Below are 13963 nucleotides of genomic sequence, written 5' to 3' on the forward strand. Positions count from 1 at the left end.
CTCGGGGGCTCCCCAGACCACCAGTGGGAACATCCTGCCCCCGCTGCAGGCCCCGCAGACGGCCTCCCATGATGGCGTGGCCTTAATCATCCTCACCACCAGCCTGTCTGCACTGAGCTTCTGTGGGCCTAACCTAACTGTAACACTTCCTGCTAACCCTGGGACCTCTGCGCAGCCCATCCTTGCGGTCCCTCATGGGCAGCAGTGTGGAGCCACCACCACCTGTGACAGCTCTTCCCAGTATCGAAAGCAGGCAGCTCCAGCCCCAACCTCGGACTCACTCTCCGCTCCAGGTCTGCTAGCCTTCCGGCCCCCTCCAAAAGCGTCTTCTGACGGTTTGTCATCCAGAAATCCCACCATGGGCACTCATGCCAGCACCCAGCCAATCTCTTCTGCCACCTCAACTGTCTTCCCCCATGGCTCTGCAGCAGCTGCCTACATGCCCAGCGTTGTTACCAGGGCTGGGCCCAACACTTGGCGGCACTGCCCAAGATCTGCCAGCTCGAGCCCAGTCCCCTGCAGGTTCGGGGTCTCAGCTGCATGTAAGGGCGGCAGGAGCCAAATGGGTGATCTTGAGCTGTGCCGCCTCTTTGCAGCTCTTAGCATCACAGGAGAGGCGAAGCGGAGCCCGAGCACCACACGCTGCCGTGGGGGACGCAGGGGCCTGAACACCTGGGGCCCTGTTCACCAGAGCACCCCCATGCTGGCCACGGGACCCAGCACCAAGCAGCAGCCTGGGTTTGGAGGCACTGCTGCCCCCATCTTAAGTCCCACCCCTGGGGGTGCCCCCAGGCAGAGCCCCTCTGCTTCCACCCGAGGGCCCGGCACCTCTCGCAGTAAGGCTGGCATATCTGTCCTGGCCTGTGGCAGCAGCCCTGCCTGCGCAGCGGGCACAGGAATGAGCAGCCACACTGTGAGGGCCCGCCCATCACCTGTCCAGGGCGTGGCTGCACACAAGGCTGCTGGGCCGTCCAACAAGTCGTCTTCCTCCAGGCTGGGATCCCCTCCCTTGGAATCTAAGAGGCAGATGATGGCCTGAATTGGTGACTTTGGGAGACACAGTCAGTGTCCCCTACCTCCCCGGCTGGACTTCATGCAGGCAGGCCCCATTTGGGGTGAAACACAAGCCTGGCCCTAACTTCTGGAATCCCGGAGCTCCCTGCCTGCGATCTTGTCCCCAGAGGTGGTTGACTTGAGACTGTTACCTGATCCCACTGATCCCAAGTGGTCAGAGTCCTCAGGACAGTAGACAAAGGCCCTTGTCCTGTCCTCTCCGGCCCCAGAGCAAGGGGCACACCCCTGCTGCCTACAGCTGACTCCTCCTCTCCCCGTTTTCCTCCCAAAACCCTGGTGTTTTTTCATAGCTTATAATAAAGTTTTGTTCTTGTTTGCATTAAAAAAAGACCAGAACTTTTCTGAATTTGGTACAAACTAAGCCCTAATGCTTTAAGGCATTTACTCTACATAATAAGTTAATTTCTATTCTATGTGTCTAAGAGCAAAGTACTGTCATCAAGACATTTTAAAATACTCATTAATTTCACTTTCTTTTAGCTTTCTTCTCTCACAAAACCCTACCTAAGAAAGGCTACTAACCACTTAAAAAAATTAAATGTTAATAAAGCAGTAGTGAAGGTAGAATGAAATGCTAAAAATGCTCAATCCCAAAGAAAGAACAAGTAATTAAATAGATGAGAAAGACAGAAAAATATTAAAATGGTAAATTTAAACCTAACCAGAATGGGTCATTATATTAAATGTAAAATTTTCTATGGAATTAAAAAACAGATTGATTTGCAAAGTAAGACTCAGTTACATACTGTTTATGAGCCCTCCTTAACAAGGGTACAGATATGTTAAAACTGAAAGGATGGAAGAAGACGTACACGCTCACAATAAATAGGAAGGCTGGACTGGCTCTGTTAATACCGGAAAACTAGGTTTCAGAGTGAGGAGCGATGTCCCTGTGATAAAGAGGGACATCGTGAAATGACAGAAGGGAAAAGAGTGATCCATCAGGAGGGCGTGACCTCAAGTGTGCCTGCCGCTGTGAGAACAGAACTTCAGATGCTTGAGGCAGAAAGTCTCAGAACGAAAAGGAGAAATGAGTAAATCCACTGTTTCTCCTGGAGATTTCATAATTGATGGAGCAAATGGAAAGAAAGTAAGTGAAGATACAGAAACCTTGAAATGTATTTGGAACAGCTTGGCCTGAGTGATCTTTTCAGAGTACTCCACCCAATGACCACAGAATTCACGTTGTCTTTAAAGTTTATGTGGAATAGCCATCAAAATAGGAAGATGGACCATAAAATAAATTTTAATAAATTTTAAAGGATTGAGATAATACAGGCCATGTTCTCCGACCCTAACAGAGTTAAATTAGAAACCATTAACTGAAACTTGCATGCAAACCCTCTAGATACTTAGAAATTCAAAGAATACTGGGTACACCTATGGGTCAAAAGAGAAATCAGAAAATATTTTGAACTTAAGGAAAATGAAAACAACATTAACTTTTGTGAGACAGTGCTAAGCAACAGTTAGAGCAATCAGTTTTAAAAGCTTGTATGAGAAAATAAAAAGATCTGCCATCAGTGACTGAACCTCCACTTTTAACAAAGAAGAGAAAGTTAGTGGAAAAGACTTGGTACCAAGAATAGAGAAACATTAATAAAACCCAAAGCCCATATTTTGAGAATGTGAGAAAAAAAAAAAAATTAACACTGCTAGCTAACCTGATAATCAAGAAACACAGAGGAAAAAAAAAAAAGAAGACACAAATTGCCAGTATCGAGATAGGTCATCACTGCATATCCTACAGATATTAAAGGGTTATGAGAGAATCTTAAAATAACTTTATGTCAGGAAATTCACCGAAACTAACAATAGAAGAAATAGAAAATCTAAAATACTTTCACTTTATATATATATAAATGAGTAATAAAAGTTAGATGAGAAAGATAGACAAGAAATATCAAAACGGTAAATTTAAACTTAACCAGAATGGGTAATTATATTAAATGTAAAGTTTTCTATGGAATTAAAAACAAAGATTATATATATGTATAATATATATATGTATTAAAAATATGTATATAATTGAATTCGTAATTAAAAATTTTTCTAGAAGGAAAACTCTGGGCATCATATGATGGCTGCACTGGTGAATCTACCAACCATCTGTGGAAGAAACATTACCAATCCTGCCTGAGTTCTTTGAGAAAACAGAGAAGGAGCGGACAGGTCTCAAGTTATTTGATGAGGCTTCCATTATTTTCCTGCCAAGTCAAACAAAGACACTAAAACAGGGAATCTACAGACCAGTATCTCTCATGAAAACGTATGTAAAAATTCTTAAAACTTTAGCGCATTTAACCCAAAAATATATAAAAAGATAAGTTGGGTGTGGGAGGTGAACTGTCTGGTACACGAGCTCCCTGGTGGATGTTCTGTTTGGGAATGTTACTGGGAATGCTGGGAAGGGGGCCTGAGGCAGGTGCATTTCTTCTTCTGTCTTTGGCTTTGTGTCTGAAATGCCAAGAGGCTGGGGGAAGAGATGACGGGGTAGGGTTCTGACTCTGACTTGAACGACTGATGTAACGCGGCGGGAGCTTGACGACCTCCTGCCCTCCCAGCTCTGCCACTTCCTTGTATGGGCCCCAGCCCCGTCACTCGCCCACCCTGGCTGAGTGGCTTGACGCTGTGCAGAATTAAGTGATGAGAGCTGTTCTGCACACCGTGGATTCAGCCCTCAGTCACTGGTCAGTAAACATTCACTAATTTTTTTTTAATTAAAAAAGATGTCACTAAATGGGACTTATCTGATGTATAAAACAATACAGTTCATCATATTAACAGAATAAAAGAAAAATTCCATAATCATCTCAATATTGGCAGAAAAAAACATTTGACAGAATTCAGTGTTGATTCATGATTTAAAAAAGAAAAGAAACTCTTTGTAAATTAGAGTAGCAGGGTGCTTCCTCAGTCTGGCCGAAGGCTTTTATAAAATTCCTACCGCTGACATACTCAGTGATGAAAACCTGAACCCTTCCCACAAATAATGCAAACAAGGCAAAAATGTGCACTTTCATTGCTGCTATTCAACATTGTACTGTAGGTTCTAGCCCGTGTAGAAAGGCAAGGAGAAACGAAAGGCATACGGGCTGGAAAGAACTCTATTCACAAGTGCCACACGAGCACATTCAGACAGAGTCTTAAGACGTTTACCAAAAACAGAACTAATGGTCGGATCGAGCAGTCTCTGACTAGGAGGTCAATATATAAACCATCAGTTGTCCTTCTATGTATTAGTGATGAGCAACTACAGAATAAAATTTAAAAATCACTCCCATTTACAGTAGCGTCAACGAACATGAAATATTTAGGAATAAATTTGACAAACTCTGTATAAGATCCATACACTCTAAACTATCAAACATGGTGGAGGGAAATGAAAGAAGACAAATCAATGGCGAGATGCATAACATGTTTATGTATTAGAAGATGCAGAATTGTTACAACGTCTTTTCTCCCCACATTGACCTATAGATTTAGTGCAAGCTTAGCTAAAATCCTCGCAGCTTTTTTTTTTTTTTTTTTGGTGTAAAATGGCAAGGTGATTCTTAAATTTATATGGAGATGCAAAGAACAAAGTTGGCTGAATTACGCTTCCTGATTTCCAGATTTACTATAAAGAAATCAAGACAGCATGATCCTGGTGTGAGCACTGACATACAGAATAGAAATTCCAGAAATAGACTCCCACGTACATGGTCAGGGAAGTGGGGAGGGACAGCAGTGGAAGTCCCACTTGTCATCTGGTTATAAGACGTATAGAATTTCAGAAGAATCTTGGTCCTATTTTTATTAGCAAATGTTATTTTAGAACAGATTTTATGAAGTGCTATTTTATGCCACTAAATAAACCCATAAGCTTAATGGCTGCAATCTCGGTTGATGTAGATTTGTTTTACACTTTAAGCCTCACTAACTGATTTAATAGACTCACCAAAAGCAATTTCAGATACTTCCGTACATTACAAATGATCAACCCCTGTTGTTTTTAAAATAAAATGAAAGCGAAATAAAACGTTTATATGACATTATTTAAATTTAATTATCCTTAATTCCTGTAAAACACCAGATAAAAGTGCCAGAACTTGTCTTCCATGTATTTTTAAAATCGAGCTGCATAATTTATAGTGCCTCAATTCACGAGCAATTAGCTTGTTTTTTGGAAATTAAAAAAAAAAAGACATTTTCTAAGTTAATTCACATGATACTTTTGATTTTAAATAATAAAGATCATGGCTTCACTGTGTACCAAGTTAGCATTTGATAGTTTAAAATAAAAACAACTCTATGATTCTGTAAGAGAGCGTTATAAACAGCTTTTAGATATAAAACAGGTACATACACACGCACAGGCACATTTAATCATTAAAAATTGCTTGTCAGGACAGTCATGGAAATGTCCTCATCACGATGTTTCTCAGATCTATTTCAGACTTAATGTGTGTGTTACTATATTTATCTTTATCTGATCAGCCCTTGCTGCGCGGTTTGGTTATTTTATTACCAGCAGCTGTGCAAAGCTTTTTCTTTTAAAAAGGACATTCTTTTGTAGCGCTGCCTGCCGTCACTCACACATTGCACGTCTGGGCAGCAAGTTAACAGCAAGTCCACCGTAGAACTCAATGAGAGACACAATGTCACTATAATTTATGTCCATGGAAAAACTACTCTTTCGGGACAGTTTAAATTGAAATCACTAATTTTTAAAAATCACAACAAAAGATACACTCAGGATTTTGTACCATCCCGCTGAAGTGTTTTCAACCATGAAACTTCTTACGACTGTATTTACTGTTCTGAGCGTTAATAGCGTGCCAGCGTTTAATTAGTTTGTTCTGATGCTGAGAAGTGTGTACATGTTCGCGTACACATTTAGTGAATTTATAAGACTGTCAGAAGGCTAAAATTCCAAACCTGTGGCCCAAATGGGAACTTCTGGGATATATAAACTCTTTAAGCCGAAACTTAAAGTCTCACTGCAACTTTTGTATGACAGCCTGAAACGGCATCCGATGTAGCTGACTTGCGAGTCTGTGCTGGATCCCGGGTCTGTTCGTGGGGTCCACAGATGGGATGAGCGTTAATCTCATGGTCTTGTATTTTGTCATCGAGCCTCAGGTTGATCACTGAACCTGGGAACCGTGTCCAGGGTCACATGGCTCACGAGGGATATTTGATTCTAGTAGAAGTACCGATTGCCTCACTCCACCATTCAGAATTGTTGTTAGTTAAGAGCAGTGCTTTGCTATCGGGGAAGTAATCTTCACGGTGTAAACCCGTTGGGTTGACAGCATGTAAATGGTCACCAATATAAATACTTTTTGACTTCTTGTGTTAACTGTAGAGATGCTGGAACAATTTGCTTTTTTATTAGCTGTCTCAATTTATTTTTGTTTCTGCCGCCACTCTGTTAATTCGGATTTCTGTGACCTGCTGCCTGAGCTCATCCAGCACCTTGTGATTAGTCCCTGGGCTTCTGTCCTGACTTCGGTATGTTTATGTCCATATGGTGTCTGGCAGAGCAGTGTTACTCCAGAACCTTCAGGACCTCACGTTGCTTAAGCAGAGAATGTACGAACTCACCCTGGCGTTGAAGACCTGGATTTCGCTTCCCCGCTTTGCACTTCCCGACTCACGTCTGTGCCCCATCTCAGCCATCTGAGAGCTTGCCTGTCGTTGGGAGGGCTTTGAGTTGAGCTGCAAGTGGTTGACCTCCTTCTTCACTCCCCGTCTCATCACAGCCCCTTGGCCCCCTCCTCCGGGAAGACTCTCCCTGCTCCCCGACATAAGCACTTGGTTTAGACCGCTTGGAGTACCTAATAGTTTTCGCCCCAAATCACAAAGTCTAGGAAATTAAGATAAACAGAGTAAGTTTGTGCGCACCATCCCGGCATCCTCTTTCACACTTTTGTACTTCTTTCCTGCCTGGTTTCTGATACAGTCTTGTGCACTCAAGGTGACACACATTTCTTCTGTTATATTCTCGCCACTAATTTGTTTGTATATGGATCTTTAAGAATACCAAAAAGGACATTAGTTTTATTTCCATTTTAATTCTTTTGAAATGTAGTTCTTTTCACTCTAAGTGAAAATCAGTTCTTCTCACTCTTTTATTTCTTGACTTTCTTATGCTATTTGTTTACATATTGATAGTTTGTTTCTTTGAATTATGCTTTATTTAATACCATTAAAATACGGTTTATATGCAGGTCAATTGCTTGTCTTAACTTTAAGGAATACAAAGGTTATCCAGGGTGTGTATTTAGATAACCTTGATGGTTCTGAGTGTTAATTCACATGCAGCCCACATGCGGATAAGGACACTGTTCCAGTGAGTGGCTTACAAAGCTGCCTGTCGCCTGCAGTCCTTCTTGGCTCTCCGACACCAAGATTTGGGATCAGAGAGGAGCCACCAAGCCCCAGCCAGCTCTTCACCATACTTGACAAGAATCTGGTTCTGATGAAGCAGGGAGACGCATGTTCTGGGCGAGGAGGTGCTGTGATGAGACCCGCGGGCCGCCTGCATCCCGGCCACAGTCTTGCAGATTTCTCCCTTCTTGCGTCTTTGATCAAACCCCAGAGTTTATTTTCTGCTTTGACAGATGTTCCGTGGGGTGTGCTTGTACACTGAACATAATACAGGGGAAGACATTATTTATAGGCTTGGTTTTCAGGAGATAAGTCATGATACATTGATAAGTGTGAATGTCTGAAATCAGAGCATCTGATAGATCCTGAGAGCTGTCGTTTGCTGGGTTCACGTCACACCGCGTGGCGAGCCCTAACCCGCTCATCTGTGAACCGCAGGAATGGTGCCTGCCAAAGTCACTGTTCCAGGGTTCTCTTGGAGAAGAAACCCTTTGCGTATAGTCTGAGGTTGAAATGTTTCTTTGGTACAGGCTGGCTTTTCATTCTGTATTTCTGAAGGTCTCTTGTCGAGTCTTTGTAAACTTAATAATTCCAAGTAATGAAAAGGACCTCATTTAAGGAAGTAATATGATGAATTATTTTCTAAAGAGTATTAGACCTTAGTGTATTTTTGAAAATGATAAACCGTACAGTGGATTTAAAGGAAAAGATAAACAGAAACCCAAAAAGCCGCTGGTAATAGCAGCTGGTGTAGAAACACGTGTGGCTGTTCTCATTAAATGCTCGTCTGTGCCGTGCGTGGTTAAAGCACAGCCTCGCAGGGAAAACGAGAAAATTACAAGATTGCTTTGCCGCCTCCATATTAAAAGGTCAGTTTTATGGCTTTCTTTCTTTGCCTTTAGGGTTTTATGATGCCTTTGTGCCAGATTAGTCAAAACACGTGTCTACATCCAGTGATGTCTTACTCTTAATAGTGCTGACGTCCAATATTCTTCTGTTTTTTTATTTCCAGTGTGTGTCCTCCTTGACAACCCATGTGTCCCCTGTCCTTTGTGCTCCTGCAGTCTGTCGGAGCGGGGATCCAGCAAGGATGGCTGCCCAGTCTTTGTGGCCCTGAGACAGACAGAAGAGGCAGGGAGGCAGTGACACGCCCGTCTCTGCTGATCGTTGCCTGTGGGGCCTGAAGCAGGCCTCATGGCTCTACCCCGAAGGGTCGATGTGGGAGTTAAATGAATTTAAAAGGACTTAGATCAGGGCCTGGCATATAATAAGCACTAGATAATTGCCCCGTTTGCTGTTTTATGCTCTTTTTCCCCCAAGGCACCATGATTGCCGTGTAGCTGTTTCTTGATCATATGGGAAAGTTTTACAAAATGACCCCCCCCCAAAAAAAAAAGAGGGAAAGGAAAGAGAGATGGATGGGTAGATTGGTAGATTACCTCAACAGCTTTTGTGGCTCAACTGGACTTAGAGAACCATTTAAGGGCAGAGAGGACTTGAAGAACCTGGAATAGCGAGAACATTTCTGTGACCCCCTGCCAGTTACACACAGTCGCAGCCCTCAGCAGGGCGGCGTGCACTGTCCTTTGCTTGGTCAGCATCAGGATGTGTCAGACCTTCTGCTGAAGGACATGTCTGGGGGCCGCTGTAGGATCATCAGGGCGCGGAGCAGGATGCTCAGGAGGACAGGGAACGGTGACTCTGCCCTGGCCTGCAGTCGACACCTGCCTCCCTTTTCCTTTTTCTGTTACAGGCTCATTGGGAGCTTTTGTCAGTGGAGACCACAGCTCCTGGCTTTTCTAGTGAGCACACGATCTGCCAGTGGCTGACTTGTCTTTCCCATTCTGCAGGGACTCCTCTCAGAAAGCCAGCTACTTTGTAAGTAGTGAAGATCCAACATGAGTAAATCTCTGAGTGTTTGCTCTCCAAAAAGCACTCCACGTGGGCAGCCTGTGCGTCATAGAAGGGCCTGTGAGAGGAGAGAGTTCAGCCTGGAGATGGAGATGCTCCTTGTCCTGTTTTGGCAGAGGACGCCGCACTTAGACGTGCCTTGGTGCCCCCCAGGCTTTTCGAGGCCCCTCCTGTTGCTGCGGGGCCTTCAAACACCACTGCTCCACTTAGGGGGGCTGGCCAGGAGCCGCTGTGGTTGATCTTGCAGAATATTTACAGCAGCGGGGTCATCCATCTTCCTCCTGTAATAGATGGTGAGACAGGTTCATGAACGTGAAATGTCCTCGCTCTGGGGACCCCAGGATAGCGCCCCTTCTCTTAGGCCCGGGCAGACACATGGATGGGCCCACAGCTTCGCCATGTCCCAAGGAAAGCCATCCACCTGTTCTCTGGTGATTTCTTTTTCTGGGGCACCGATCTGCCTTCACCCCGAGGGGCGTGCGTGATATTAGAGGGGTCTCTAGAACAAAGTAGATCCCGTTCTGAGTGGAAGGAAACAGAGAGCTCTCGGGTGGCATGTCGGTGCATCTCGGTCCACAGCCAGTCCCCGGTCCGATGGGCCTGTCACCCCCAGAACACATGAGCTGATGTGGGGCCAGGCCTCTTGCAGCCCCCAGCGGGGGGCCGGGGGCAGGACACTCAGCTGTGTGTGTGTGGAAGCAGTGAGGATAAAGTTCTCCTGTCATTCCTGGTTCTTACACTGGACTTGGCGGAGAATGAGAACTTTAAAAACGCAGTAAACGTTTGCTGTGTGATACAGCGGCCTTTATGGCCCTTTGTGGAACGGTTTGATGTGACTGTCACATTGAAAGAAATGTTCAGGCAAGTGGCAACACCTGCGCAGCCTGACGAGCTGCGATGGGCAGGGCCTGAGGCAGGGGGCGGGCGCATCAGGGGAGGTGAATTTCGGGGGGTGTGCGGGGCCTCTGCGGGGTGGGGTGGCTAGGGCCGCCTGCCTCCTCGAGCCGAGGCCGGGCCCCTGAGGGCTGCCCTGCCCTTCCACACTGGGCCTTGTTTACTTCTTTGTAAAAGAGGAAGTTAGTGGAGGCTACAACTTTCAAGGAACCCCCTGATTGTTTTAAAAAATAACTTTCTTCCTTAAAATGAAGAACAACAGTGGCTGAAAAACATATTTTGAACGTGGTCTTTAGGTGTACTTGTATCTGTCACATTTATGGTCATGAGCAAAAATATAAAAGATATTTGAGCATGAAGTAGACATTGACGTATCTGCTACGTTGCTGATGTTATGTTACTGCTGGGGAAAAAAAAGTACTGAACAAACAACTTTTGTGAAATCAGCTGAAACACAGCCGCAGGGGTGAGGTAGCAGGAAAAGGGGGATTGACGTGATGGTTTATGAGATTGTCCCTTTGGCTGGGTCGCAGGACCCCTGTGGCTTAGTTTTCCCAGAGCCGCTGCGGGCCTGTGTTCAGAAGTACGGGCTTCTTTACTTCTTTCTGTTTTCCCTCTTCCATCATTTACACGGAGCTTTGCTGTATGACTGAGCGTGAGCAGGAAGCGCCTTGCTGGCCTGCTGACTACGACGTGTGTGTGCAGGTGTACAGCTACATCTTAACGTGAAGCAGTGAGGACAGGAACCAGTACTAAGTGAGAGGCAGTCGGGACGCCCTGCCCCGTGGTCCTGACGACGTCCTGGCTGCGTGTCCACTGCCGCCGGATCTGCTCCAGCTCCCACGGGTGTCCTTTGTGTTAGCGCTTTTAGTCTGGGGGGTCCTTGATCGAAACTCCAACATGGTTAAGAGTTTATGCTTTCAGTTTTTCTCTATGACTGTACTTGTGTACATTTTTAGGCAGGAGGTATGGATTTTATTCTGAGACATTCTCAGTAGGCCCCCTTAGAGACCAAAATAATAAATAATTCATATTTAAACCTTTAAAAATAAAACTCGGTGTAAAGGCAGTGGGGAAAACGGTTTTTTCAGCTGTTGGGTGTCCAAATGCAAAAAATTAACTTCAATTCATATCTCTTGCCGTATACAAAAATGAACTCAAAATGGATCATAGACCAGAATAGGAAACCTAAAAATATAAAGACTTCAACAAAAAATTTAGGAAAACAAGCTTTGCACTCTTGGGTTAGAAATGGAAGATTCCTTAGATGAGACACCAAGAGTGCAATATCCATGTGAGAAAAAAAAAAAGGAAATACTAACTTGATCAAAATTAAAACTACTGGTTGTCAAAAGGCACTGTTAAGAGAACAGTCAAGTCTCAGACTGGGAGAAACTGTGTGCAAACCTTGTGTCTTATAAAGGACCTGAATCTAAAACATATGAAGAACTTTCCAAACTCAAAAGTGAGAAATCCCTGATCAGAAAAAGATTTGAGATTTGAGGAAACACTTAACCCAAGAAGAGGTGTGAATGGCAAATAAGCACATGAAAAGTTGTCCGAAATCGTGAGGGAAATGCAAATTAGAACCTCAGAATGTCCTGCCTCGTCCGTCTTGACGGGCGGGCATCCCAAAGATGAACAATTCTATTTAGTTTTAGCCATTCTAGCAGGTGTTTAACGTTCACAATTAAATACCCATCAGAATGGCTAAAATTAAAAAGATTGTACCAAGTGTTGGCAAGGATGCAGAGCATCTGGACCTCTCATGCGCTGCATGTAGCAACGTGAAACGGTACAGTCAACTTAAAAAACAGTTCGGCGTTTTCTTAAAAAGTTAAGCTGATGCCTGCCCTGTGACCCATGGGGTGAGACATGAGAGCAGTTTTTATTTGCATCCATGAATATCACGGTTGTTTGCACACTGCGTTTCATTGATGTTTTCCTTCCCCATTGTGCGTTGTGCTGTAATCCAGTTAGCCCGTGCCTGTTTGGTAGGCGTTTGACTTGTTTCTGTCCTTCTGTAATTACAAAGTCACCGCGAGGACCTCGTGTGTATGTCATGCCTTGTCACATGTTTACTAGCCTGTCTTCGAGTAGAATCCTGCAAGTGAGGTGGCAGGGGCTGCGGGGAGCGATTCACAGATGTTGCCACACCTTCCTGCCGCGGGGTTCTAACAGTTTGCATGGAGCCCAGTAGCCCCGCTCACAGGAAGCTAGAATTGTCGGTCTTTGGGGACATTTGCTCGTCAGACAGATGAGGAAGGGCGTTTTGAGGCTATGTAACTTGTGTGTCTCTTTATAAGCAACGTTGGTATTTTCACGTGTTTGAGGGCCTGTGGTGGGTGAGCGCAGGGGAGAAACACTTTTCCTGCACCCGCCAGGCTCTCTGCCTGGGGCCTTGAAGGTTCAACTCACAAGACAGATGAATAAGAGAAAAAATTTCTTAACATGTTCAGCAGGCATACGTACAGGAGAGATTCAGTGATGGGTAACGCAGGGAGGTGGGTGGAATCTGGGGACACGGGTGCCATATTAGGCTAAACAAAGCGAAGGGGGCTTGCGGTTCCTCATGGGGGTGGGTTACGGAACGTGACCGGGAAATGTATGGTAAACTGGGGTCTAGTGAGGCTCGTGATGCAGGTTTAAGCCTGTATTTTCTCCACTGGTAAGAGCTGTTAAAAGCTGTCCTCTTCTTCCAGGTACTGGAGAGGGAGACACCTTTACAAATGGAAATTTCCTTTGCAAAAGAAAAATGTGTGCTTTGTTTTAGATCTTTTCTTATGTCTGCTGTTCCTTAATTGCCTTCAGCTCAAAATTACCCTTAACGCCAAAGAGACATATTTTCGAGTAGCACATTCTGGTCCTCTTTAAGCCATTTGAATCTTTAATTGTCTTAACTTTTGCCTTTTTCCCTTATAAAATGGTCAGTCTCATTTTTAGTAGTGGGGGGGGGAGGGCAGAGCTCAGTGGCAGAGCACATGCTTGGTGCGCGTGAGGTCCTGGCTTTGATCCCCAGGACCTCCGTTAAATAAACAAAAAAGACAAACAAACCTAATTACCTCCCCCCCCAAAAAAGCCCCATAATTTTTAGTAGTCTGTTATATATTAAGAATTAGTTCTTTAGCTGCAGTTGTTTTTCAGTGGCAAACATTTATTTTCCTATTTACCTTTGTCTCTAACTTTCCTTCGGATTTGTTTTTCTTTGTGATTTTTTTTGATACATTAGTCTTTTTTATTACCTATAAATTTTGAAATATAGCCCAAAGTTATTAATAATTCATACTATTAGTCCTTAGATGGCTTCAGTTTTTACTCCTAGATCTCAGTCTGCTTGGAATTGAACCTGATGTGTGTTAAGAGAAATAAATGCGGCTTTATCCTCTTCCTCGTGTTTTTACCGTCAGTCGTGAAGAGTGTGTTCACGGGGCGCAGCCTTCCAGGCTGGCATTTGTCTTCTTTCAGCGCTGTGAGGATGTCCCGCTCTGTTCTGGCTCCTTCCATGTCAGGTAAGTTGGCTCTGGTCTAGCTTCTGTTCCTTTGAAAATAATCTTTTTTTTTTTTTTTTTGCCTAGTTGTTTAACAACTTTTTCCCTTCGTGTCTGGCTTCCTGGCGCTCATTTTACTTACCAAGGTGTGGGTTTTCATTTTGTTAATCTGGCTCCTAGTTTACTGGCACTCCTAATACGTGAGTTGATATCCATCGCTG

At 44.3% G+C, this 13963-nt stretch overlaps 1 protein-coding gene across 9 annotated transcripts in view; it reads left to right on the top strand.

Moving 5' to 3' along the window:
• AUH (AU RNA binding methylglutaconyl-CoA hydratase) overlaps window positions 1-13963 on the top strand; it is a 144788-nt gene that overhangs the window by 97795 nt on the left and 33030 nt on the right. For 4 of the 9 annotated variants that reach the window (XM_074355661.1, XM_074355662.1, XM_074355664.1 and 1 more), the window contains one exon: window positions 13662-13763. The exons of 3 other annotated variants lie outside the window; for them this stretch is intronic. In XM_074355661.1, the coding sequence (XP_074211762.1) occupies window positions 13662-13763 (102 nt within the window). 2 more of the 9 variants (XM_074355669.1, XM_074355668.1) reach the window with 2 other exon arrangements.

The sequence above is a fragment of the Camelus bactrianus genome, chromosome 31 (assembly GCF_048773025.1).
Source record: "Camelus bactrianus isolate YW-2024 breed Bactrian camel chromosome 31, ASM4877302v1, whole genome shotgun sequence".
NCBI classification, from domain to species: Eukaryota; Metazoa; Chordata; class Mammalia; order Artiodactyla; family Camelidae; genus Camelus; species Camelus bactrianus.